Below are 27,909 nucleotides of genomic sequence, written 5' to 3' on the forward strand. Positions count from 1 at the left end.
ATGATCAGAAGGTTGTTATACCAAGGCATCCTTTGGAAACCAATCTGTTCTCTATTAAACTTGAACCCTTGCTCATATTTTCCTGAGTAATTTCCACCTGTTTAGAATTTGAAATCTAATCCATTTGATTCTCTTTGCAGTACAGTTCCCTTGTGAATCAACTTTTTAAAGAGCAGCATAGGGTTCAGTATTCTTCATATGAAAGAAGTGTGCATTTCTTTCTTTCTTTCTTTCTTTCTTTCTTTCTTTCTTTCTTTCTTTCTTTCTTGATAGGTGCTGCCCCTTGCCAGATGTAATGAAAACTGCCATCCAGGTTACAGCAGAAAAAAGAAAGAAGGGAAACCATTTTGTTGTTTTGATTGTTCTCCTTGTCCAGATGGGAAGATTTCAGACCAGAAGTGTAGGTGGAAAATGTTTAGGGTCATGAATGACATGCCACCAGTGCTAGCACAATCCTATTCATGCCTATTTGATACGTATGTGGTGATTTTGGACCCAGGTGCAGTGAAGGCTGTGCAGGGTGTATGCAATGTAGTACAACCAACAGAAGAAACATGTATTGGGATCCATTTAGGCCACAACTTTATTGATTACAGATGAAAGCAAGTTTGGTGTAGGCATTGGAAGTGTACCTAAAAATGCACCCTGGTTCCTCTGGTTTATAAAAACTGTTGAAGGGCACCGGCTATCACAAAACGTGGGTGCTCAAAAGCTTGCAATGGTTGCCTATACACTACTGGTCAATGTTGAAGATTCTTGTATTAATTTAAAATACCCTTAACAACTTGGGTCAAAGATACTTCTGGAACTGTTTGATAACTTATATCCCTTCCCAATCACTGAGGTCTTGGGAAGAATAGTCTTCTGGGATCAAAACATGCAAAAGTGACACGGTCTGGAAATACAGATTTGCTCATCTGTAGTCTGAGTGTTTAACAAACTATGCATTTAATTAGTCAATATATATTTTTTTAAATGCTGAAACATCAGCATAGGACTGTTGTGGGTGGGGAAATAAGATTGTTTTCAAATCTTGTCTTATAATGATAAATGACAGTTCATTTTTGTACTGAGAATAGCACAGCTTGCCCATCATTAATTACTAAGGGACTAACGACTAACACAGCATTTGTTCTATTTTTCAGATATGGACTATTGTTTCCAGTGTCCGGTGGGTCAATTTCCAAATAAAAACAGAGATAAATGTCTCCCTAAGAAACTGAACTTCCTCTCTTTCACAGAACCTTTGGGCATCACTTTATCTTTTTTCAGTTTGTCTTCTTCTCTAGCAACAGCTTTTGTGTTAGGAATTTTCATTAAACATAGCAATACTCCCATCATCAAAGCCAACAATCGGGATCTCACCTTTTGTCAGCTCATTTCTCTATCACTCTGTTTCCTGTGCTCCTTGCTATTCATTGGCCATCCTAATACAGTGACCTGCTATTTAAGACAAACCACTTTTGGTATGATCTTCTCAGTGGCTGTTTCTTGTATTTTGGCAAAAACAATCACAGTGGTTCTGGCTTTCATGGCTACTAGGCCAGGATCCAAGAAGAGGAAATGGTTGGGGAAAGGATTGGGAAATTCTATTATTTTGGGGTGTTTCATTATTCAAGCCTGTATTTGTGCTGTATGGCTCTGTATTGCTCCTCCATTCCCAGATTTTGACATGTACTCTCTGGCTGGAGGAATCATTGTAGAATGTAATGAAGGGTCGCCCATTATGTTTTATTGTGTCCTGGGTTACCTGGGATTCTTGGCTATTGTTAGCTTCACTGTAGCTTTTCTAGCCAGGAAGTTGCCAGATAGTTTCAATGAAGCCAAGTTCATTACTTTTAGCATGTTGGTGTTTTGCAGTGTTTGGGTGTCCTTTGTTCCAGCATACCTGAGCACCAAAGGAAAATCCATGGTGGCTGTGGAGATCTTCTCTATCTTAGCCTCCAGTGCTGGATTGCTAGGTTGTATCTTTGCCCCTAAATGCTACATAATTATTATAAGACCTGAGCTGAACAGCAAGGACCAACTAATAAAAAGAAATTAGCAACAATCTACCTGTTTCTGTAAGGTCTTGGGAAATTGATGCTGCTCATTCCTCTTAATCATGGCAGCAGGGGAAAATCACATTGGAAATAGCTCTTTAGGTATTGTTTGTGATAATGGTTGATTCCCCCCACACAAAAAAATTGTGCAATAGTTGTAACTTTGGTGAAATGTCTGTGTGAGTTTCTGTTACTCAGCTATATGTAGTTCAGCCTAAAATAGACTATGAGATACTGTACAAAAGTCAAAGGTTTATTACTAAAAGTTAAATTTCATGTAAGGTTCTCCATGCTGTAATTCTGTACAAGAGCACACAGTGCAATTTTGCTATTTTTACAAAAATCAATTTATTTTGCTGTTTCTAAGAAATAAATAGAAAATTAATTTACATATAAAATCATTTGTGAATAGAAGTTATACAAAACCTGTTATGGACCAAATTAACTGGGCTGTCTAATGGTCCCTTTATTGTAGCATCCTCTAAATCAGGGGTGGCCAACTCCCAAGAGACTGCGATCTACTCGCAAAATTAAAAACTGGTAGTGGTCTACCCCCCTTTTTGGGCTTAGGTCAAAGTTGTTGAGCTTTTTTTTAGGAAAGAAAGCGCTATTTTGGGAGGGTTAAGGTCAAAGTCATTGAGCTTTTTTTAAGGAGGAGGAAAGCTTCAGTCTTTCGTTCTGCAGATCGTGCAACAATGGAGGGTGGGGCGAGGGGGCAGGGCCGGATTCTCTTTTACCAACGCTAAGGAAAGGGACCCAGTGATTGACTGCGATCTACCAAAACCTCCTGGGTACCAAAACCAGTACATCGCGATCGACCTGTCAAACACCTCTGCTCTAAATTGTCATGATATTGCTGCTACGTAATTGGAGTCCTGTGCACTCCAGGCAGAAAAAAAATTAAAGACATGTTTTCACTGCCATGGGGTCAAACAGTATTCCCACAATGCCACTTTCTAGAGGAAATGATCCTGTGGGGATTACCAGAAACTCGCTTCTCAGCCCACACATTTAATCTAGTAGGATCCCAAAGTCAACGGCATCAAAAGATGTTGAGAAATCCAGGAGAATTACCAAAAAGCAGCCCCTGCTCATTGTTCTGCCAGTAAAGTTTTCTCAGTGCAACCAAGACTCTTTCAATCCCAAACCCAGGCCTGAAGTCAGATTAAAATGGATCAGGATAGTCTATTTCCTACTGAAGCTGCCCAGCCACCACCTTCATTTGAACCTACCCCTCCCAAATGTGCCTCAGCACCAGTAACCCTTTAGGGATTAACAGAACCACCCCTTTCCTCTCCAAACAGTGACTGAAAGATGTTCACCAACATCATCTTTCTGTTTCCCTCTTTAATACACACTGTTCCTGCCAGTTGTGACCTACTGATTTAACCACAGATTCATGTAGCTGACCCATGTGGTCCATCTGGTATAGGGGGTAGCTACTCATCCAGCATTGCTTTGCTGAGTGGGCAAAAATAAGAATGTGTGTAGCTGATTTGGGACATAGGGACAAAAGTCTTACTCCTCCCCCCTTTTGGAGGCAAATAAATAATCCCATGCTGCAGCAACTGGATAGGTGCCAACCGGCCTTGCAACTCCTGTAGGAAGACGAATACCCAGCCTTTAAAGTCAAGCTGTACCCATTTCCCACTGGCCAGCTTGCATGAGATATGTGCCCTTCACCACTTCTCATTCTGGACATGCAGAAGACCAGCCTTCCACTCACCCACAATGGGAAAGAACTGCACACTATCACACATTGATTTGAATGAAATATTTCCTGTAACACAGCCTGCTCTCAGCACCATTCCAATATATCAGCTCTGCATATATTTCTGTTATCCCTATACTAATCAAGGTACAATAACTCTTCTATACAAGCTGCAAGTTGCAGCTTCTGAAAACCAATAAAAACTACATTTATTGATAATATCTCAAACTACTTGAATCTGTAGCCACAATGCAGCAGTCATAATGATACAGAATGTCATGAATGTATCACTAACTTACAGTGAATTCTAGGCATGTTTTGGCCTTCTGCTGCACAGCACAATACCCCAGGGGCATGACAATAAACACTAGAATTATCTTAAAAAATTGCTTGAATTCATTCTTCCATGTAATTTCCCCCATATATATTAAATGCCCTATATTTTTTAATATATATGAATAATATATTTAGAATGTGTATTTAAAATATCACTACGATGGATTGTGATCAAGCAGACATATACCAGCCTGATAGTGGGCAGTTTTGTTTTATCCAGAGAAGCTAGAGCCACTGAAACTTGCATCCAAGCTGATGGAGGATGATAGATACAGACTGAATATTCTGAGTCAAAGTTTACCCACAGATGGCAATGCTACTTTTTTTGCTTCTGATCTTTCTGTGGATGCTGATGCCTCCAACTGAATGCAAGGCACACAGTCTTATGTGTTCCATGATGGATCTCTTTCACTTCCAATATAAGTATTATCAGGCAGGGGACTTTATCATTGGAGAGATGGCTACTCTATTTGGCTTTATGTTTGAGGAAATAACCTTCAGTGAACACCCAACAACAAAATTTGTAGATGAAATTACGTAAGGGGATGGTTCTTATTGTTTAAATTTAAAATATGCAATAGATCATGTCACCATAATTAAAAATATTTTGTAGAAAAATATGCACGTTCAGAAAATAGTCTGTGTGACTTGTTTAATAGAAATATAAATGAATATACAATACATAAAACACATACAGTATCGCATAAGCTTACACAGATTGAGAGATGGTAAATTAAAAAGAGAAAACATTAATGGAAACATCTTATTTTAATTGAATTCATGAAAAAAAGCATGCACATTGAGGAATATAAAAGATTTTTGTCCTTATGGTAAATTAATATTTTTAAAAATATTAATTGGATTATATGATATAAAAGATGGTTGATCACCACCTGAAAAAACTTTCTAATCTCAATCAACACTCTTCAAAAGAATGTGTCTATTTTATATTTTTATACCCTCCCCCCATATGCATATGTGTGCACGTGTGCATGCTCTCTCTCTCTCTCTCTCACACACACACATACACACACACACACTGCATTAATGTACACTGTGGCATTCTTTCAAATATGTGCTTCATGTGATGTTGAATATCTGTTTGATTCACAATGTAACTTTTATTTTAGTTTAGCAGTGAAAAACTACCAGCATGTCCTGTCCTTAGTATTTGCAGTGAAGGAGATCAATGAGGATGCAAAAATCATACCAAATGTCAGCCTGGGGTTTCAAATCTATGACAGCTACACAAATGCAAGGATGACTCATCAAAACATCCTGAAACTTCTGTCCACCTCAGAAAGGACTGTCCCCAACTTCAAATGTGACAACAAAAAGAATATGATAGCTATAATTGGAGGACTAGATTCTGAAGTCTCCCTACATATGGCTATTATCCTGGGTATTTACAAGATTCCACAGGTACAATGTGTGCATGGTTCTTGATTATTTTTTTTAATGGGGTAATATTTTACAAAGGGGTAGCCAATGTGCTGCCTTCCAAATATTGTTGGACTGTTACTTCTATCACCTCTTATCATGGTGGGTATGCCTCAAGGTGGCTGTGGCTGAGGGCACAAGGTTGGCTATTGAAATAACCTTTAAATGTATACGCAAACCTTTATTTTTCTTTGGTCTTCTTTGAAAGAGAGATGTGTAACTGAGAACACATATTTTGAAGATCCCCTGCTTAGGTACAACAAAGCAATGATTCTCATTTATTCCTGTCCAAGAAGTTGGACTACAACTCTCATCATCCCCAGCCAGCATGAGCTATTGCACCTGGCTGGGTGCTTCCTCCAGACCAGCAGTCCTGGAGAGATTGCAGCAATGTCACATTTTACTAACGGTTGGTAATGCTGCTGGGAATTTAAGCCCAATGACATCTAGAGGACACCAGATTGGAGAAGATTACAATATCCTATGAGAAACCAGTGACGTTTTACTGTGTGACATGGTTTCATCTCCCATGATAACCGAGTGTGTCCATCAAATTACTTTACTCATCATATAGATGCTGGTGCTGATTCCCATTATTACTAGCAATATAGATATCAAGGAAATGAAATGTTAAGTCACTGAAAGTTATTACTTCAGATGACACACAGAGAGAAATCTTGTTTGGTTGAATAATAAATTCAGCATTTCTCCCCAAATTAAAGTAATATATATTAATTTATCTCACAACCAGATACCCAAGATAAAACTAAAGAATTAGTTCACAAAATTCAATAATAATAATAATAACAGTAGCAGCAGCAGAAATAATCTCTCACTATGAAGAGGTAAAAAGTGTCCATAGGTTTCTATCTTCCTTTTTATCAGAAGTAAATTCTGTTTTGCTTAGTGGGATTTAATTCCAGATAAGAGTAACTGCCTAAGAGTTGCAGTTTAACCTTGAAAGATAGCAAAGAGGTTGGCATAAAAGTTTGGAAAGCTTTAGGTTATGAAAGATAATAAACCCAATTCAAAAACATTATTCAATGAAACCTTTCACATTTTTCCCCAAGTAATAACACTAGGATACTTTTAAATCAGGATTTTCTACTTGGCTTTTCCTTATTACACATTTGGAATAAGTAATTGTATTTTAAGAAAAGTTTTATTTTCTAACAAATTTCTTTGCTTAGATTGCCTATTGTGTAATAGCTCCAGTGATTTGCATGAAAACCCAGTTCCCTTCTTTCTATCGAATGGTGCCCAATGAAGAATATCAGTACAAAGGGATTGTCCAGCTGCTCTTGAGTTTCCAATGGACGTGGATTGGGATCATTGTATCAGACGATGATGATGGAGAAAAATTTCTGCAGACCATGATGCCAATGCTCACTCGGCATGGAATCTGTACAGCCCACATAGAAAAGGCAGTAACTATTTCTCAAAATATAGAGGCAATGCAATCACCATATGCCATCCAGTCCAAGGCCACTTCACTAACCAACTCAAAAGTCAAAGTATTTGTTGTAAATGCAGAGCCTCAGACCACTACATGGCTGATGTGGTTCGCATATTTCTATTCAGTACTGGAAGATATAACAGAGGCATCAATAGGCAAAGTATGGATTATGACAGCCCAATGGGATTTCTCATTGGAGTCATTGCAGAGACACTTTGATATAAGGACATTTGATGGCACGTTATCTTTTGCGATTCACACAAATGAAGTGCTGGGATTTAGAGAATTCATTCAAACATTACATCCTAGCACAGCAAAAGGAGACGGGTTCATCAGAATTTTCTGGGAAAGGGCATTCAGCTGCTTATTATCTAAGGAGAACAAGGAAAATACTGATCATTGTACTGGTGGAGAGAAGCTGGAAAACCTCCCTGGGACTTTTTTTGAAATGGACATGACCGCTAAAAGCTACAGCATCTACAATGCAGTCTATGCCATAGCATATGCTATACGTAAGATGTTCTCACTGAGATCCAAACACAGAACAATGGTGGACAAATGTAGAATGAGTCTTCCAAATTGTCAATCCTGGCAGGTAATGTTTCACATGAAGTCATTCTTCTGTCATGGCCAGGCTGATATGTGATGCCCTTTGGTTAACTGAGTATAGTAAGAGAAGGAACTCTTAACAAAATATGCCACATCTCTTTCTTTAAAAACTTGGTTTTTCTCATGTTCTGATGCTTTCTCTTCTTCACTAATTGAGGAGCAGTGAGATCATGTAAATCCATAAATCATATATACGTCCCATACTTTTTCTTTGTATGGTCCAGTTGGAAGTAGACAGTGGATCTGCTTAATTTGTATAATTCCAGTTCCTTTCCACCAATATTCAAAGTCCTTTGTTGATAGACTCATGACTTCAGCTACTTTCCAAACAAATGTCAACCACTGTAGGAGCTATAATTCTATTACAGAATCTACATGACATTACTGTCATCAGAATAAGAGAGTGTATCCACCCCATCCATATATGCTCCAGATTTACCCTTTCTAGGTGAAATGCAATGTTAAAAGAAACACAATTCCCAGCCCAAATTAGCCAATTTTCAACACCTATTTACAGTAGTAAGCCTTTGATTAGAAGCATGTGAAGAACTTGAAAAAATCAAATATCCTTACAGAAGGATGCAGCTACTCACAAAAACCAAGTACAACAGAGGATCTGCTGCAGGAAGAAACATAACTCTGTGCTTAATTAATGGTAATATCTCTCTCATTTGTGTTTGACTTTTTCAATGTAGCTTCACTCTTTCCTAAGCAAAATCACATTTAACAACAGTGCTGGGGATACCATCACATTTAACGAAAATGGTGAATTAACTGCTGGCTTTGACATTATAAACTGGGTTATTTCCCCAAACCAATCCTTCTTAAAAGTAAAAGTGGGAAGGATGGATCCACAATTGTCACAAAAGCAAGAGTTCATTCTGGATGAAAAGGCCATCAGATGGGACAGCACGTTCAATCAGGTGGGATCTGACTGTTTAGTATAGTACTGTATATATGTATTGTCAGGGACAGGGCAGAGGAGGAATAGTGGAGACCGCCTCCCCAGCCTGAACCTTCCAGAGAAGAAGAAGACAGTTCAGAATTACAACAGGGGTTTGAGGGAGATCACAGCTCAGATGAGGGGGAAAGCTGGGAAATAATGGGAGAGGAGGAGGAAGAAGAAGAAGAGGAGGAGGAAGCACCGGGGGTGGCGGCGGCAGCTGACAGACACAGTGTCTTTAGAAAGCATTCCAGAATCCCCCCTCTCCCAAAACTCTGTGAGCCTTGAAAGTAGGAGAGCAAAGAGCTCAAAGGCAGAGGGCACTTTTCAGCACCCATGGTGATGACGCATGAGGAAGTAGGAGAGACGGAGGGTGAGGATGGAGACTCACTTGGGACAGCACCATTATTCCAAGAGGCTGCATTCTCAAGCCTCTCTCTGTAAATATTGTATAAAAAGCAGGTGGTAAGGACTTTCCCTTGCTTTATCCGTTCCTAACAATCTGCCGTGGGGGTTGGTTCCTCTGCCGCCTGATAAGTATAGCAGCACACATATACTCAATTAGCAACACATACATACACATACAATTAGTTCTCATATGCAAAGCTAAAAGGAAATCAATATGAAACTCTCTTTCTCTCTCTCTCTCTCTCTCTCTCTCTCACACACACACACACACACACACATATAACACCCACCCACCCACCATATTTTTGCTCATAACTGTACACAGTATTAGTCTGGATTTAAAAACAAACAACGCATGGACGTGGCAAACTTAAGAGCATGCTCAGTCTAATTTGACAATCTAATGTGAACAAACATGATCAGGCGGAAACTGCCGAATTATGCTTGTATTCAATGCTAGCCCTACTTAGAATAGGCCCCCTGAAGTTAATGTAGATTGCTAACTTAGGTTCCTTAATTTCAATGAGTCTACTTAGAGTCTGACTAGCACTGGATGCAACCCTATGTTTACAAATTCATTTAAAACAGATCCACCCACCCCCCATTTTTTTATGGATAGGTGCTGCCTCTTGCTGTGTGTAATGACAATTGTCATCCAGGATACAGCAAAAAGAAGAAGGAAGGAAAGCAGTTCTGTTGCTACGATTGTGCCCCATGCCCAGAGGGGAAGATTTCAGACCAGAAGGGTAGGACATATAATGTGCAGCATTAAGATATAAGCAATTTAAAATACTTTTCATTGGTTTTGGCTTATTATCAATTGAGTTCTCTAAATTAGGTCTGGGATGGTGACAAGCCAGCCATGATGTATGCCCCTAACATGCTGCAGACGTATAGCCCTGAATACTTATATTTAATTAATAACAAAACATTATCTTCATTCTGGCAAAGAAAATATTTATTAAGGTATGACAGTATATGTCCCTAAAATTCCACATGACATAAACATTGCTGATATATACTGGTAAATATACTGGTATAATCTTGATACATACTGGTAAATCATAACACCATCTAACTGCTTTTGGTAATTGATGTAGTTGTTCATAGCCCCCGGTCCTCTTCATGGCCCTGTTTTGTAACTTTTGGCTGAGGCAGATCCATCTTGTACAAATAATGTATGTTTTGCCTTGCCTTGTTATGCCTTGAATATCACTGCAATGTAAAATTCCCTGCTGGAAGGCTGCAGAGGTCAACAAGTTTATCAACCTTCTCTCTGGTATCTAAACAAGTTATCTAGACAAATCCGGTATTTAGAGAGCTATAGCATCAAATCAGCTCACCATTTCAGAACCCCCACTTTCACAGGGTCATCGGTTACCCTGCAAACGTCACTTTTGCACTGGGATGGCAAATATTATCTATTTTATTGGGGCTATCTTTAATGTATGAGGAAACTCCCAGTCCCTGACAATAGGTAAAATTTGTACTCACCCAAAAAATACTGCTGATATTCAGCTTTAATTTTGCCACACACTCCACTCCCTGAACATGTTGAAAAAGTCTAGACCAAATATTACAGCCCAGAATTATTATAAATCCATAGAGAGCAATGCAGGAACATTTTTCCTAACATGAGGCTTGAACCCACAACACTGAGATTAAGTCTCAGGCTCTACCGACTGAGCTATCCCTCCCCCCACTCTCTGGAAAATCAAGGTTTTAAATGCATGGGGAGGCTACACATGTGCCCACTGCAAGGAGTTGCCCTCAACACATGAAGGGTGATAGGGATATCCACCCTCCACTTCCTCTGCCACACAAAGTTAATCATTGGCATAAATCATTGGCATAAACCTCTGAACAGAGCTGTGGTTTCAAATTAAAGCAATATAGGCACAGAACGCAAAGCATTAGAGACAGATCTATTAAGTTAATTGGACAGAGAGTGCAAATATTTTAAAAAAGAAAAGTTATGACATGCTGCAGGGATAGACACATAAACTTCTTTTTCTTCTTTGTTTCTAGACGTGGATGAGTGTTCAAAATGCCCAGAAGGTCAGTATCCAAACAGGAACAAAGATCAGTGCCTTTCAAAGAAAGTCAACTTCCTCTCATTCACAGAAACTTTGGGGATCCTTTTAACTTTCTTAGCTCTGTCTTTTTCTCTGATCACAGCTTTGGTGTTTGGAGTCTTCGCTAAGCATCAGAACACTCCCATTGTCAAAGCCAACAATCGAAACCTCACCTACTCTCTGCTTATCGCACTATTACTCTGCTTCCTCTGCTCGTTGTTATTCATTGGCCTGCCCCAAACAGTGAACTGCTGTTTAAGACAAACTGCTTTTGGTGTCATCTTCTCTGTAGCTATTTCCTGCATATTGGCAAAAACGATAACTGTGATTCTGGCTTTTGTTGCCACCAAGCCAGGGAGCAGCATGAGAAAATGGGTGGGGAAAGGATTCACAAACACTATCATTCTTGGCTGCTCCTTTATTCAAGCTACTATTTGTGCTGTGTGGCTATGCACTACTCCCCCATTTGCACATTTTGACATGCACTCCCTTACTCAAGAAATTGTAGTGGAATGCAATGAAGGTTCTGTCACTATGTTTTATTCTGTTCTGGGCTACCTGGGATTCTTAGCCATTGTTAGCTTCACTGTGGCTTTTCAGGCCAGGAAGTTGCCAGACAGCTTCAATGAAGCCAAGTTCATCACTTTCAGTATGTTGGTTTTCTGCAGTGTTTGGATGTCTTTTGTTCCTTCCTATTTAAGCACAAAAGGAAAATACATGGTGGCTGTGGAGATCTTTTCCATCTTGTCCTCCAGTGCTGGGTTACTAGGTTGTATCTTTGCTCCCAAATGCTACATAATAATCCTGAGGCCAGAACTGAACAAGAAGGAGCAGATAATAAAGAGATATTAGTAAAATAAAACTAAATCTAAGAGTATGGCATTTTTATTGATATTTTTGAAATCATATGATCTATTGGTCAGGAGAGTCTTCTTAAGAATGGTAGTACTGTTTAAATGAGAAGCAGTTTTTAAACTAGTCATTTCAGTACTGACAGTTATTATAATTTCCTGTGCACCCATAAATAAAGACTTGTGGGATGTGAACCATGGTAGAAATATCACAGTGGGTGGGATAGCCTTTATATGGCTGGTTCCCACACTTGTCTGATTGGTCAGCAGGCCCCAAGGGATCTTAACCCCACTTCTCTATTTGTATCATTTATAAGGGTGGTGGATTTTGAGGAAGTATAGAGGAAAAAAATTATTTAAAGTCTTCACAAATTTGTTTTGTAGAAAAGACATTTTCTCCTGTTTTAGTCTAATGGCAGCTATAGTTGCCTCTTTTCTTTTATTTCTTAATCTTGTGGCTAAGAACTTAGACCCCATTCCTCAAAATTCATACATTATTTGTTTTAAATACGACTTTATCACTGTCTTCTTTATTTCTGTGGTTTCCAATTATTTCTGCCTTATCTGTGATTTTTTAAAAAAATCTTGATCCCATAACTCTTTGTATTTGTTCCAGAAGAGGAACTTTCTGCTGCAGTTGTGATTTTTGTGTCCTATGTGATCTTTTAAGTATGATTTTCCCCGTATAGATGCCCCTCTCATCACTGTCTTCAGTGCCCTCATCCCACAATGAGCCATAACTCATTCTTTCCTTAAAAAAACAAAAACAAAAAATGCACTAATGTTTTAGTCAGACTTTCTCTTACTGATTGATTGAGAATAGGGGTGAAATACCATACTGGAGTAGCATGTTCAGCTGGAATGAATTCAAATTTTCTGGATACTGGGACATGATCTGTTATTTTGATCTCTCCTGTTTGTGTTCTTTTCACTGCATTTAAGAGTGGGGTGGATGTTAATGGTAAATCTACTCTGGATTGTGAGCTGTACACCAGGGACCTATCTACACGAGTGGAGTCTCCTGGACTCACCTTCTGGCAAACATACCTCAGTTCCTACTTTTGTAGCATCCTTATTTGTTTCAGTTGGTCTCTACCATTCTTAAATTATCTTGCATTTCTACATTTCTTTTTCCATGTGGAATTAGCCAGGTCCTTACCTGTTAATTCTTTTATGTTCCAATTAAGATCGCCACCGATTATTACATTATTTGAAGAGGATTTTCAGTTTGGCCAGAGTTTTTTTTTTGCAGGAAGGGTTATTGACTACTATTTGGTGAATAAATAGATGTGGTCCATTAATAATACTTTGAACAAAAATATATCTTCCATGTGCATCCCTCAATACTTTTGTTGACTGAAAATTATATATTAACAAAGTCACCCTTCTAACTTTGAGGAACCACTTGCTGTAAACTTTTGGCCAGCCCATGACTGCGTAAACAATGTATTTTTTCCTGCCTGATTCACAAGTTTCTTGAAAACAAAACAAAACAAAATAAATACCTCCCAACTATATGTGGATGCATTTTAAACATTTTATTTGATTTATATACCACCCTTCATCACAAGTTCTTTGGGCAGTTTACATGATACAAACACAAGGTAAAAGCGCAAACTATCAATTACAAGTTTGGTAATAACTGCAGTAACTCTGGGGAGAGGGGGGGAGAGGGGATGAAATTTGGCTTTTGTTGGTTCCTGCTGCTTCTAAAGACACCAGTCCATTTTCTGAGAGAAGGGGGAAATAATTCACCAGGCCTGGTTCTACAGTGATCTAAAAAAGAAAAATGGAGAGAGAGAGAGAGAGAGAGAGAGGGAGAGAGAGCTGTCACTTAAATTTTCCATTGACTGCTATACATTGTCCCACTGGTGTCACATTTTTATAACGTGTTTATAACATTATAACTCACCAGTGTAGATTAGTCCAAGGCCTCTCAGTGGCATATCATCAATTCTTAGCTGCTTCTCTGGATTGGTGGAAGCTGGTGAGTCTGAGTCAGAGTTCCTTCTAGAGAGGTTTTTTTATTATTACATTTTTTTTCTTCATCGCTTATGTTGTGCTTTAAAACTTTCCTCTTTCTGCTGGCGCATCCTGTTTTCCTTTGCTTTTGTGGATGTTTATAATAAAGAACAACTGTTCACTGCTTGTTCTTTGATGTATTCAGTTTGAAGTGAAGAGCCTTTATCAAACACTGCCATGCCCACACTGCTGTCTTCTCCAGGAATTGGTATTTAAATATTGTGAGAATAACAAATGTCCAACTCACCTAAATTCAAGACAGTGATGTCTACAAACATTTTAGCAGAGAAATAAAATAACACACACACACGCACACGCACAAACAAACAAACACAAGAACACAAATCTTTGCAAGCCTTGCCTTCAAGAGCAGAAGAAGGAAGAAAACAGAAGTCATCAAATGGTTCCAGAAACAATAATGGGATCCTGTGGAACTAGAAGAATCTATATCAGCTAATTTAAAAGGGGTGTGTGTTCTTCATATACAACTGCAAATATCTAAAAACCTGAGAATGGATGTCATGCTAGAAGACTACTCTGCAACTTTGGTCCACTGTAAGGGTTGCATAATGCACCCACACATCAGTGAACATTTCTCTTTATTAGGAGATCTCTTTTGTTCAGTTCTGGCCTCAGCACAATAATGTAGCATTTAGGGAAGAAGATGCAGCCCAGAAGCCCAGCACTGGAGGCTAAGATGGAGAAGATCTCCACAGCTACCATGTATTTTCCTTTGGTGCTCAGATAGGTGGGAAAAAAGGATAACCAAACACTGCAAAACACAAGCATGCTAAAAGTGATTAGCTTGGCTTCATTAAAACTGTCAGGTAATTTTCTAGCCTGGAAAGCTACAGTGAAGCTCACAATAGCCAGGAAGCCCATGTAACCCAGGACACAGTAGAACATAGTCACAGACCCCTCATTACATTCAAGTACAATTTCTTCAGTTACTGAATTCATGTCAATATCTGGAAATGGAGGATTAATTGCCAGCCATACGATACAAATAATTCCTTGAACAAGAGAGCAGAGAAGAACAATGGAGTTGGCCACATTTTTCCCTACCCATTTCCTCATGCTACTTCCTGGCTTGGTGGCCATGAAAGCCAGAACCACCGTAATGGTTTTTGCTAACACAGAAGAGACAGCCACTGAGAAGACCATGGCAAATGCAACTTGATGGAAGAGACACATCACCTTCACAGGATGGCCAATAAACAGCAAAGCACAAGGGAAGCAAAGCAGGAGGGACATTAGGAGAGTATAGGTGAGGCTCCGGTTGTTGGCTTTGACAATAGGAGTGTCGTGGTGCATTATAAAGGCTCCTAGCACTAGAGCAGTGATCAAGGAAAATATAAGTGCAAAGATGGCTAAACTCATCCCCAAAGGGTCCTTATAAGACAAGAAGGTTATTAGCTTTGGAATGCAGCGATTCTTTACTTTGTTTGGATAATGATCTTTTTGGCACATTGTGCAAAAATCTGCATCTGGAAAAAAAGATGAAAAACTTTTTTAGAAGTTGCTTTTTGCAGTTGAAGCCATTTGTTCTATTTCTACAAACAATCAGGTTTAGGAATAAATTTCCCCTTCTAAAAATCAAATTATGCTGTTGTCTTCCCTTTAAGAAGACAAAAGGGTCTGTGTGTTGATGCACAACTTTCAAAGTAAGTGAATAATAGAACTAACCTATCACTTGGTATCAATGGTATTCTAAGGCAAGCTTTCCCATGACTACTTACTAATGTTTCTACCAAGTTGAATTTAGCAAGTAACAGAGAAATTTGCACTAGCTTTCAGGATGAGGTATCTCTGCCATGCAACCCAAGGGAAGTAATAGCATCACTGTATTCTACTTTGGTCAGAACATACCTGGAATACTGTGTCCAGTTCTGGGTACCACAATTTAAGAATGATATTGACAAGCTGGAAAGTGTGCAGAGGAGGACAACTAAGATGACTGAGGGTCTAGAAACCAAGCCTGATGAGGAATGGTTGAGCATCCCCTCAGGAGACTGAGGAAACATATGATAGTTGTCTTCATCTAAAGGGCTGTCACATGGAAGATGGAGCAAGCTTGTTTTCTCCTACTACTGAGGATAGGACTCAAACCAATGGATTCAAGTTACAAGAAAGGAGATTCCAACTAAATATCAGGAAGATCTTTCTAACAGTAAAAGTTGTTTGACAGTGGAATGGAGTCCCTTGGAGGGTAACAACAACAACAACAACTTATTATACCCCGCCCATCTGGTTGGGTTTCCCCAGCCACTCTAAGCAGCTTCCAACAGAATATTAAAACACAATAGTCTATTAAACATTAAAAGCTTCCCTAAATAGGGCTGCCTTCAAGGAAGTCTCCTTCCTTGGAAGTTTTTAAGCAGCGGTTGGATGGCCATCTGTTATGTATGAGCTAGCTGATATTCCTGCAATGCAGGGAGTTGGACCAGATGACCCTTGAGTTCCCTTCCAACTTTTCAGTTCTATGATTCCACAATTTTGTGATTCAATATGTAGAAGTGCATTTATAGAAATTACTAGAATAACCTTGCCTCCATTCCTTATTCTTCCTTCCTAGATCAAAGAACTACAGTGGTACCTCGGGTTACATACGCTTCAGGTTACAGACGCTTTAGGTTACAGACTCCGCTAACCCAGAAATCGTACCTCGGGTTAAGAACTTTGCTTCAGGATGAGAACAGAAATCATGCGGCAGCAACACGGCGGCAGCAGGAGGCCCCATTAGCTAAAGTGGTACCTCAGGTTAAGAACAGTTTCAGGTTAAGAACGGACCTCCAGAACGAATTAAGTTCTTAACCCGAGGTACCACTGTACTTCCCTTTAAGAAAAGCACCCAGCATTTTGTATTCAATGATAGATGCATTTCTTTCATTCTTTTGGTCCCTAGGTGAGAAGTGCTCATAACTACTGTTTTGAATTAGTTGATATCAGGATTGTTTCCCAGTAATGACTACTATCACCTACTACAAACCACTTTAACTAACAGGACCTTTGTGCCATACTAATGAAGGTGGGTTGCTAGATTACACCAGGTACTGCATATTCTACCTTTCTTATGAGAAATCTTCCCTTTTGGACATGGAATACAATCATAGCAGCAAAATGGCTCCCCCTCCTTTTTCTTCTTTTGGTAACCAGGTTGACAGTTATCATTACAGAGTGAAAGTGGCATCACCTATTCAGGGAATATGAATAATTAGAATTGAGAATATATATATTTAAAATAGTATGATGACATCACTATGCACAGTATAATCATCAGATTCTGTCATATTAATGCAGGTGCTCATAAGTTGGTGAACTGTCTTGAACTGAGATTCCAGGCTTTGGCTCTGTGCTGCTAGTATTCTCTGCCTTCATTAATCTAGTCAGACTAGATTCCATAAAAAGTTGAAGTAAAGTACGGATGGAGAAAACTGAGAGTAATTTTGTGGTTTTAAACAATGGCAGATGTTTGAGTATATTGAATACAAACACCATTGGACAAGCTATTCTGCCTTGGTCAGATCACACCTGGATTACTGTGCCAGTTTGGTTGAAGGAGCTGGATATGTTTAGCCTGGCAAAGAGGAGACTGAGAGGAGATATGATAGCTATCTTCAAATATATTAAGGGCTATCACGTGGAAGATGGGGCAAGCTTTTTTTCTCCTGCTTTGGAGGGTAGAACTCAAACCGATGGCTTCAAGTTACAAAAAAGGAGATTCTGACTGAACACCAGGAATAACTTTTTTTGTCTTTGACTTTTTGAATCTCAAGTTACTGATAAAATATGTGCAATTTTCAAACACAGCATTAATTAAAAACACATATTTGTGATAAATTTCTATATATTAAATAAACTATACAGGAAAATGTTCATATTTTCAGCAGGAAACAGCAGAACAGTGTGCAAGTAAACATTCTTTGGACTATGTAAATCAATCAATAGAAACATACTGGGACAAGGACTATAAAAATATTTTATTAAGGAAGCTACAAATGATTGTTTCTCCTCTCCCTCCCTCCTTTTATTTTATGGAAGCTAAAGGCTATAGTGATGTCCCACCTGGTTAAAACTTCTAGGCCACACAATAGCGCCTTCATCAATGCTTAAATCTTTGCCAGGAGGAGCCCAAGGATTCATTCTTCCAACTTTTATTCTAACAAATGACTTATTGGGAAAAGTAATCAGATTTGTAATATCAAACCCCATTGTCAATTCTCCATTCTCATTCAAATGCACAGTTTCTCCTGCACTGTTATTAAATGAGATTCTTCTCAGAATAGGATGGAGCTAGGTGGAATGGAAAAATAAATCAATGTTGGAATTGCATCAATATATGAGAAATTGCCTCTACCCTTGCATCTTACCCCAGTCACTTAGCTCTGTACAGTGATATCTTGGTTTACAACCATAATTCATTCTGGAGGTCCAGTTGTGAATCAAAAAAGGTTGTAACCCAAAGAGCACTTTCGCCAATGGGGTCTCCAAAAAGAAAAGGGGGTTGTAATCCAAAAAAATGGGTTGTAATCCAAGAAAAGGGACACACACACTTCAGGGTTTGACGTGGTTGTAATCCAAAACGGTTGTAATCCAAAACGGTTGCAAACCACGGTACCACTGTATATAATGATTTATTAATACTGTCAAATATAACCTTTGTTAAAGCATGCTGTGACTCACACATGCTTTTAAATTTGTGGCTAAAGCCCTCCATAATTCTCTTCCTTTAGAATAGAAACAAGCCCTAATGTTATGTTTTTGACATTTGTTGAAGAAAAAAAAATCTCTACTACCATGCCTTTCCAAGATTTCAGACACTCCAAGTGTCCCTATTTTCCAGGGAAAGTCCCAGATTTATAGAAGACATTCCAATTTCTGATTTAATCCTGGAATGTCCTGCTTTTCCTTAACACATCCCCATTTTCACTGGAGGAATATTGGAGGTTATGGTAGGATGTCCCTATTTCATTGGAGAAATGCTGGAGAGTATGGAGTGACACGCAGCATAAATTAATAACACAGAGTCTTCTTCAGTAAAAAAATAAAAGCTTTACTGAGTTAAAATAAACTTGTTTGCAAATAACAGCATAATGAACAGAAGATTAAACTAGCTTCAGAGCATACACAGAGTTTGCATTGAGCACAGGCTTCACAGAGCACAGACACACACACTGAGACACTGACAGAGTCTGCCTGCAAGCAGATACAATACTTATACAGAGAATGAGTCATCCTCAAGATAAGTCACAGTGATTCAGCATGCTAAATGATTCTGCAGTGTTTCAGCATTTCACAACATTTCTAGACTCCTTTACTGCTTCCTTTACTGCTTTTGCTCTCAAATACCTTTGTCACATGACATGGAGTTATGCCGCCCCTAAGCCAAGGAGATAAGTAACTATGTAACCTTTAGAAGACATCTGAAGACAACGCTGTGTAGGGAAGTTTTTTAATGTTAAATGTTTTACTATGTTGGAAGCATATTATTATTATTATTATTATTATTATTAATTAGACGTCTCTATTTTCATTAGAGAAATGTTGGAGGGTATGAAACTTCTGCACTTTTAAATTATTCATTTTTTAATGTTTTCATACTTTTTTAAAAAAAAAACACAAACAAACCCTGAATTATGTGGGTAAATGATGCTCCAGTCAAAAGAAAAAATTCCATTTCATTTTTTAATGTTTTCATATATATTTTTTTAAAAAACCAACCCTGAATTATATGGGTAAATGATGCTCCAGTCAAAAGAAAAAAATCCATATTTGCTGAGCAAAGGGCTAAGACACATGGAGTTTCCTGTAAATTCCTAGAGGGCATGTTGGGAAGTCATATCCTCTGCTTGCCCAGGCAGGAAGGGTAACAGTTGGAAGATAATCCTTATTAGTTTCACTTGAGGAACAGTATCTTTCTCATCATGCAGCCATAGGGATAGGATGTAGTCATAAGGATAGGATGTAGGATAGGATATGACTTATTTCACTGCTATTTTCTTTTTTAATTGAGTCTGCAACGTTATGGAAGTGATCAATATTTTTTTACATTCTTACAATAAGGCTTCTGTGTTGTTATTTTATTTATAGTATTAACATCTGAAGCGAATCGGGTTAGTGAAGGCTGCATTAAGATCTTGTGCTGTCGTGCTGAAGTCAGTTGAACAGAATGGTTTGAAAACTACTACCTTCCATGGCTGCATGTCTTTATGTTGTAGCTTCCTTCTTTCCACCGTTGCTTTGGATTTGGATGGGTACATGGCATGTACAGAATTTGCCAGAGCCTGTACAGCATTGTAGATACTGTAACTGTGGCCAGTCATGCTCATTTCAAAGAAAGGCCCAGGAAGATTCTGCAGCCTCTCTTCTCCAGTACAAGTGTCCACATCATCTCCATTAAAATGGGAATTTGGAAATGAACAGTCGAATGCTTGCTCCCAGAATGGTTGGATAAAACCATTTCCCTTCATCAAATGAGGATTTAGCTTTTGAAGAAAATTTTGGAACCCTGGCACCTCATGTGAGTGGGTTGTGAAGGCTAAGGCACCATGGAAGGCTTCTATATCCCAATCCTTGTGCATGGATATGGCTACAAGGTCCATCTGGGCTACCATAATCCACACTTTACCAAATGATTTCCCATACTCAGATTCTCCTTCATGCAGCAGTCCTCTCAATGTTATCATGGTCAAAGCTTCTCCATAGAGAATAATGGTGTTGGCTTTACTTTTCATAACATCTACAAATATTTTTCCCCACTTTCTTTGGAAATTTAAGATGTCACCAAAAAATCCTTTTGAGGGAATTTTCTCAGTGAAGGCAGCACAGATGCTGTTCTGAGAAAGCATTGGTAGTAGGTTGCTCAAAAATAATTCTCCATTTTCCTCATCCATGGTCATTAGACCCACCCAAATCCATTTGAAATGCAGAAGTAGCTGGACAATTCCCTTGTACTGATGGATTTCATTTGGAGCCATTCGATACAAGGACAGTGAATGAGAGTGATCCCTCAGCATGGGGACAAAATCACCATAGGTGAACTAAAATGGGGGGAAATTCAGGAAGTTGTGTTACAAATTTATTTGGAAACCTATAGATGTGTTAGTGCAATTTTATGGATACTGAACATTCTGTTTAAAATTAATATAAGATGTGAGTTGCTTGTGAAAACTTCTCAGAATCTTCATTCAATGCAAAATGCTCCTCTACACCTTAAGTAGCAGATTTAGAGAGACGTGCAGAATTTAGCAGCCAGGTTGCTCCAAAGAAGCAAGGTGGTTCAAGCATATAATACTAATCATGGCCTGACTGCCAATTAGTTTCTGGGCCCAATTCAAAGTACTTGTTTTGACTTATAAAACTTTAAATTGCTCAGGACCACAATACCTCAATACATTCCCTTATGAACCAACCAAACCCTGTGATCATCACCTGAGCCTATTATCTTTGTGCCCCCTCCATGAGAGGTCCAGACAGTGGCAATTTAAGAATGGCCCTTTTCTGCAGTGGCTTTCCCTTTGTGGAATGTTCTTCCCAGGCACTTTCATTACACATATTTAGGAGCCAGGTGAAAATATTCCTCTATAACCAGGCATTTGGCTGATTAGACAATATATGGCCTTTTAAATGTTTTCATGGAAATAGAGTTATTGGTGCTTTCTTTCTTGTTTTTCTTTTTCTTTTTGCTGTAAACTTCCCTGTGATCTTTGGATAAAGGGTGTTATAAAAATTAAATATAGTGGTACCTTGGTTTAAGAACAGCTTAGTTTATGAACAACTTGGATTAAGAACGCTGCAAACCCAGAAGTAGGTGTTTTGGTTTGTGAACTTTGCCTTGGAATAAGAACATGTTTTGCTTCCTGTTGAGTGTGTTCCATTTGTAAATTGAGTCCCCCGCTGCTATGGGAAAGCACACCTTGCTTTAAGAATGGACTTCTGGAATGGATTAAGTTCGTAAACCAAGGTACCACTGTACTGGCTAAGATATCAATGTTTGTGCCACAGTCATTTCAATGGAATATACACCTGCACAAGCAACCATACAACACACTCCAAGAAAAGAAAAGGCAAATAATGCATCACAATTCTGAAAACTCACTGTTCCAAGAGCACATCATACCTGTGGAAACTTGTAGATGTCCAAGATGGCAGCCAAATGGTGGGAGGTTTCAGCGCCTAGTCCTCCTATGACTCCTATTAGGCTGTTCTGGACATCACAGCTATAATTGGGAACAAATTTGTACTGTGTGGAGAAAAGCTCCACTGCTATGTGATAACTCCGCTTCTGACTGAAGTAGCTCTCAGGGATGTGGAATCCCAAGGAAACATTAGGCAAAATCTTGGGATTTTCATTAATTTCATTTACAGCAAACACCAAGGCCAGGACATGCTGGTAGTTCTTTGTCACAACACTGGAAAAAAGTTAGATGATAGGTCACCAGAAAATTTAACAATAAGTAAAGTTGCTTGGTAGCTGTCCTGCTGAATCAATAACATGTGAGTTACCGTATTTTTTGCTCTATAAGACTCACTTTTTCCCTCCTAAAAAGTAAGGGGAAATGTGTGTGCATCTTATGGAGTGAATGCAGGCTGCACAGCTATCACAGAAGCCAGAACAGCAAGAGGGATTGCTGCTTTCACTGCGCAGCGATCCCTCTTGCTGTTCTGGCTTCTGAGGTTCAGAATATTTTTTTTCTTGTTTTCTTCCTCCAAAAACTAGGTGCGTCTTGTGGTCTGGTGCATCTTATAGAGCGAAAAATACGGTAGTTGATAGACTACTGAGAGGATTACAAATTTGCAGAACAACACAGAACTGCAATATGTAGAACGTCATAGTCTGTATATATTATTACATCCTCATCCTAAGGCACTATATTTGGCATTGTGGGATTATAGCACTTCAATTTAAAAGTCATTTTAGAATGGTCAGATTATATGTGAGATTCAATAAATCCTTTGTAGTTTCACAAACCTCTTAAAAATGATTTATATCGCCTTTTCAAATACCCTATGAGTATCATCCCCTCCAGTGTCTATTGATAAACATTCACACATGTGCTACCAATTCCTTTAAGGGTGCTGATAGTTTATCCTCAGTTGGCAACCTTTGGCATATAACAGAAAAAACAAAAGATCCTTACATGGGAATGCTAGTATCAGCAGAAGGAGGGTATTCAGTGAAGGAAAATGAATCCAAAAACAGTAGCATCTGAGAGACAGCCCCACCAATTATGAGGTCACCTGACTTATAATACTTATGAGGAGTATAGATGGGGTCATGGATGACACATCTTGCAGCGTGCTCCTGGAACTCACTGTGAGGTATCTGCAACAGCATTAGAAACATTTCCAGTAACACTGTCCCAATTATAGTCATTCCCCTCTCAGTGGAGATGCCAGATTTTCCACCTTCTGTCATAACAACAGGTATGTATAGTAGTCTGGCTTGAAAAGCAGCAGCCTCTGCTGATGCAATATTTGGAACCTGTATCCTCTATCTACATACATATACCAGAAAACTATGTGGAACTGGAGTATGCTGGAGCCTGGGTCCTTAGCTCCAGTTTTGAACAGCAAGCATGGTTTTTAAAAACATAGCTTGGCCTTTGTTAGTGTTTTGTTATGATTCAGATTCTGGAAACCAGGAGGTGGCTTGGTCAAAGGGAGAAAAATATGGCACATCTCAGAGACCTTAATAACAATCACAATGTATGCAATTGAGAATGGAAAAACCTGTAATTAGCCTCCCCCAAGGATCCAGGTGACATTCTGTTCAACATACTTCCTGGAGAAAGAAAACATGTTGGCCAAAATAACCACAACTTTCCCTGTGTTCCTAAGGGTAGCTGAATTTCTGCTACTTTCTAGACATGGCTGGGCAAGCAGGTTACACAAAATGTTCAGGAGAGGCTTGCCCCTTATCCTACTGCAATGGTGAGAAACTGAATCTGGCCAGTGGAATGGACCCATACCCATACCCTTGCAGGCCAACTTTGACAGGGGCCACCCATATGTCAATCACCTGACATCATAACAATGCCATGTGGCAATTTCAAAGGATCAGCTGAAAACAGACCATCACAGGAGCTCAAAAATGGTTCCGACAACCTGCCTTGGATGCTCTAAGAGTTCCCTAACTAATGAATGTTCAGGGAGAGGGGAGTTTTTAAGATTTTTCTTAGCACAGCTCTACTTCTTTGAGGCAGCAATCCTAGCTGCACTTATCTGAGAGCCACTGAATTGAATAAGACGAACTTCTGAATAGACATGGTTTGGGTTTTTCTGTAATTCTTATAAGTGACGGTGCAGAGAAAAGATAGTGCTCCAGTGGCTGCTATTTATTATTTTGACAATTTATATACCACTTAATTACAACTGTCTCTGAGCAGTATATAATAGACTCGGCATAATGTTTCCCTGTTGATCTGGTAGTGATTTGATGTCCATCAGTGCTGCTGCTGGAAATACAGGCAACTCCTCATATGCACATGATTTATTTGTGTTACTATGCACACTCATGGTGCCGGAAACCTGGAACTGGAACTTAGAAGTGGGGTGCACCCTGGAGAGTCCTCCTGGCTTTCTTGGGTGGTGCTTTGTTGAAGCTGCTCACCTTCCCACCTAACAGCTAATGTGTGGGGTAGTGCATCAGCTGTCACCACTGCTGCCGCCACTTCCCCACACATCAGCTGAGCAGCCTCAGCAAAGCCCCACTGCCCCTACATTCTCTTTGGGCTCTGGAAGCCAGAGGTGCAGAGGGGCTTTGTCAGCTGATGCATGGGGAAGTAGTGGTGGCTGATACATTACCTTGCACATCTGCTGTTAGCAAAGGAGGCTGACTAGCCTCTTTGGGCTCTGAGGAAGGTCTCCTCGTGAGCTACTAGGACTCTCCAGGGTGCTCCCCATCTTCGTGCATTTCACTGACGTGTGGTGAGGCCCGGAATGTAACCCATGCATAAATCTTGAATGGGAAAAGTGGGGAGGGGGATAAAGGACACCCTCAATAAAATCTTTGGAATCAAATTAACAAAGTTAATAAATTTTCTGAGTCACACTTTAATTCTGGAGATTTGGATCAGGAGAATCACTTCAGAATGTGGGAACAATGAATATGGATCCTTAAGAGTCAAGAAAATTGAAAGAGCTGGGCTTTCAATTTCACAAATGACCCCTTATTTCTTTTTATTTATTGCATTTATTTTCTACCTTTTTTTCTCCAAGGCGCTCAAGGTGGTGTACATGGTTCTCCCCATTCCTCATTCAATCCCCACAACAACCTTGTGAGGTAGGTTAGGTTGAGAGACAATGCCTGGCTAAGGTCAACCTGTGAGCTTCATGGATGAAGGGGGAGTTAAACCCTGGTATTCCAGGTCAGAGATAGAAACTTTAAGAACAGCGCCACACTGCAAAATTCCCATGCAAAATCACAAAAAAGTGTCAATGAAAATATTGATGGGCTGTGACTTGGCAGCATGTGTCAAGGCTAACAGTTACCTAGTGTCCACATGAATCAATGGACATTGGGAAATATTTAACAGAACAAATAAATTGTTTAGCCTTTTCTCATAGTCAAAATAAAAAAATTCCTTCCAGTAGCACCTTAAAGACCAACTAAGTTAGTTCTTGGTATGAGCTTTTGTGTGCATGCACACTTCTTCAGATAAAGCTCATACCAAGAACTAACTTAGTTGGTCTTTAAGGTGCTACTGGAAGGAATTTTTTTATTTTGACAATGGCAGACCAACACGGCTACCTATCTGTAACCTTTTCTCATAATTAGCTGAACTCTTTTGTTCTGGCTTGAGGACAATAATGTAGAATTTAGGGAGGAAGATGCACCCAGCAGCCCAGCACTGGAGACCAAAATAGAGAAGATCTCCACAGCCACCATGTATTTTCCCTTGGTGCTCAGGTAGGTTGGGACAAAGGATAACCAAACACTGCAAAAGACCAGCATGCTGAAAGTGATCAGCTTGGCTTCATTGAAACTGTCTGGTAACTTCCTGGCCTGGAAAGCCACAGTGAAGCTCACAAAAGCCAAGAAGCTCATATAACCCAGGACACAATAAAACATAGTCACAGACCCCTTGTTACATTCAAGTGCAATTTCTTCAGCTACTGAGTTCATATCACTATCTGGGAAAGAGGGAGAGGTGAGCAACCATGCAGTGCAAATGCCTGCTTGAATAAGAGAACAATGGAGTTGGCCACTCTTTTCCCCACCCATCTTCTCATGCTGCTTCCTGGCTTTGTGGCCATGAAAACCAGAACCACTGTGATGGTTTTTGCTAACACAGAAGACACAGCTGCTGAGAAGACCATGCCAAACGCTATTTCACGGAGTAGGCATTTCACTTTTCCAGGTTGCCCAATGAACATAAAGGTAGAAAGAAAGCAGAGCATGAGGGAGATGAGGAGAGCATAGGTGAGATTTTGAAAACAGCATTTTGTCCTGTTTCGTGATTTGATATGATGCAACTTCTAGAAATTTGAAAACTATGTTATGATGTAACTTCTGGAAATCTACAAGAGGACTTGATAAATAAGAGAATTACAAGACATATTGTTTAGGGAATCCATAGGAGCCTGGGTGTAAATTATTACTGAGACTCACTACAAGACATGAAAATAGTTTCTCCTAAGGCACTGGGTCCTTTTTGGTATCATTGCTCGTATACTTACAGGCGTGTGGGGCACATTGCAGAGATTGGCCACAGTTTTCTGTATTCCTAAATGAGAGGGGAGAAATAAATACAGTGGTACCTTGGGTTACATACACTTCAGGTTACATATGCTTCCGGTTACAGAGTCCGCTAACCCAGAAATAGTACCTCGGGTTAAGAACTTTGCTTCAGGATGAGAACAGAAATCGCATGGCAGTGGCAGTGGGAGGCCCCATTCGCTAAAGTGGTGTTTCAGGTTAAGAACAGTTTCAGGGACCACTAGGGGCGCATCAGAAGATGGCTGACAATAACATCTCTCCGACCCACACGAGGTAAATTGGAGGCTGTGATGGGAGTAAATAGCCTCCCTACCCCCCCCCCCCAGGATTATGGTGGGGGACTGCCCTTGCCTGCTGTGCCCTATACCACCCCCGAATTTGTGGGGATGGGGGCACTAGGCACAATGACCTCCTGTGGGATTTTGGCACTCCTGGACGCCATCTCTGATCCACGCCACTAGCTGCAAGAACTTCAAAAGAAATAATTTGGATGAAGCTAATGCACATATTTCAAGGAAGAAGGGGGAGTAAAGACTGCTAACAGAAGAGATCTCTGATAAAACAAGACGAGTCGGAGGAACAAGTATAGATCATGAGAAGATACGCCAAGACTCGGTATGGCAAAGGGACTGATGGGGGAGGGGGGAAAAACCTTCCTTTCTTTCCTTTATGCGATTAAACAAGAATCCCCCCCACCCACAAGTCAGAAATGTCGTTTTAAGGACTTAAGCTGTGGATTTAAGGCTGTGTGGAGATAAACTTTTGAACCAGAGCATGTTTTAAGAAGAGCGTGGAATGTATAAGGGCTTTGGAATGACGCAGTTAAAAATACCGTCGCCGTATTGGGAAGTTCTGTCGGAGGACTTAAGTCTGAGAGGAGAAACAGAGAAATAGAGCTGTTTTTATATTGTGGATGAAACTCCTCAGTGGGACTTAAGAACTACAGTTCTGTAATTAATGATGGAAAGAGCACTGTTATCTGTGAAGGTGATGATATATGGAAACCATCTCGATTTGAGGACTGGAAGAACGGAAAAATTCACACAGGATTATTATTGGTGTTTATCGGCTTAAGGAGACTATCAGAAGAGATCATAAAGAAAAAAGAGAAAATATATGAACAAGATGTGATGTGGAAACAGCAAGATAAGTCTGGATAGAATTATGAACTTTGTTTGGACTGATTTGGACATTAACGCAGTAGCAAGAAGATGATCAGAATCCCCCTTCAGATCTTGAAATATGGGTTCCCTCAACAAAATTTAAAATTCGGCTTTGTAATTCGGAATTTATGT

At 39.6% G+C, this 27,909-nt stretch overlaps 2 protein-coding genes across 2 annotated transcripts in view; one reads left to right on the top strand and one right to left on the bottom strand.

The window, feature by feature from the left end:
• Positions 1–27,909, top strand: part of LOC308461293 (uncharacterized protein) — a 392,813-nt gene that overhangs the window by 331,068 nt on the left and 33,836 nt on the right. The window lies entirely within an intron of this gene.
• LOC308461871 (vomeronasal type-2 receptor 26-like) lies at positions 14,476–15,363 on the bottom strand (the record flags this gene model as incomplete). The annotated part of the gene is made up of 1 exon (XM_080979036.1): positions 14,476–15,363. One exon carries the CDS (start codon positions 15,361–15,363, stop codon positions 14,476–14,478), a length of 888 nt encoding a protein of 295 aa, XP_080835162.1.

Source organism: Podarcis pityusensis (assembly GCF_964106645.2).
Source record: "Podarcis pityusensis genome assembly, chromosome: 13".
In the NCBI taxonomy this organism is placed as follows: domain Eukaryota; kingdom Metazoa; phylum Chordata; class Lepidosauria; order Squamata; family Lacertidae; genus Podarcis; species Podarcis pityusensis.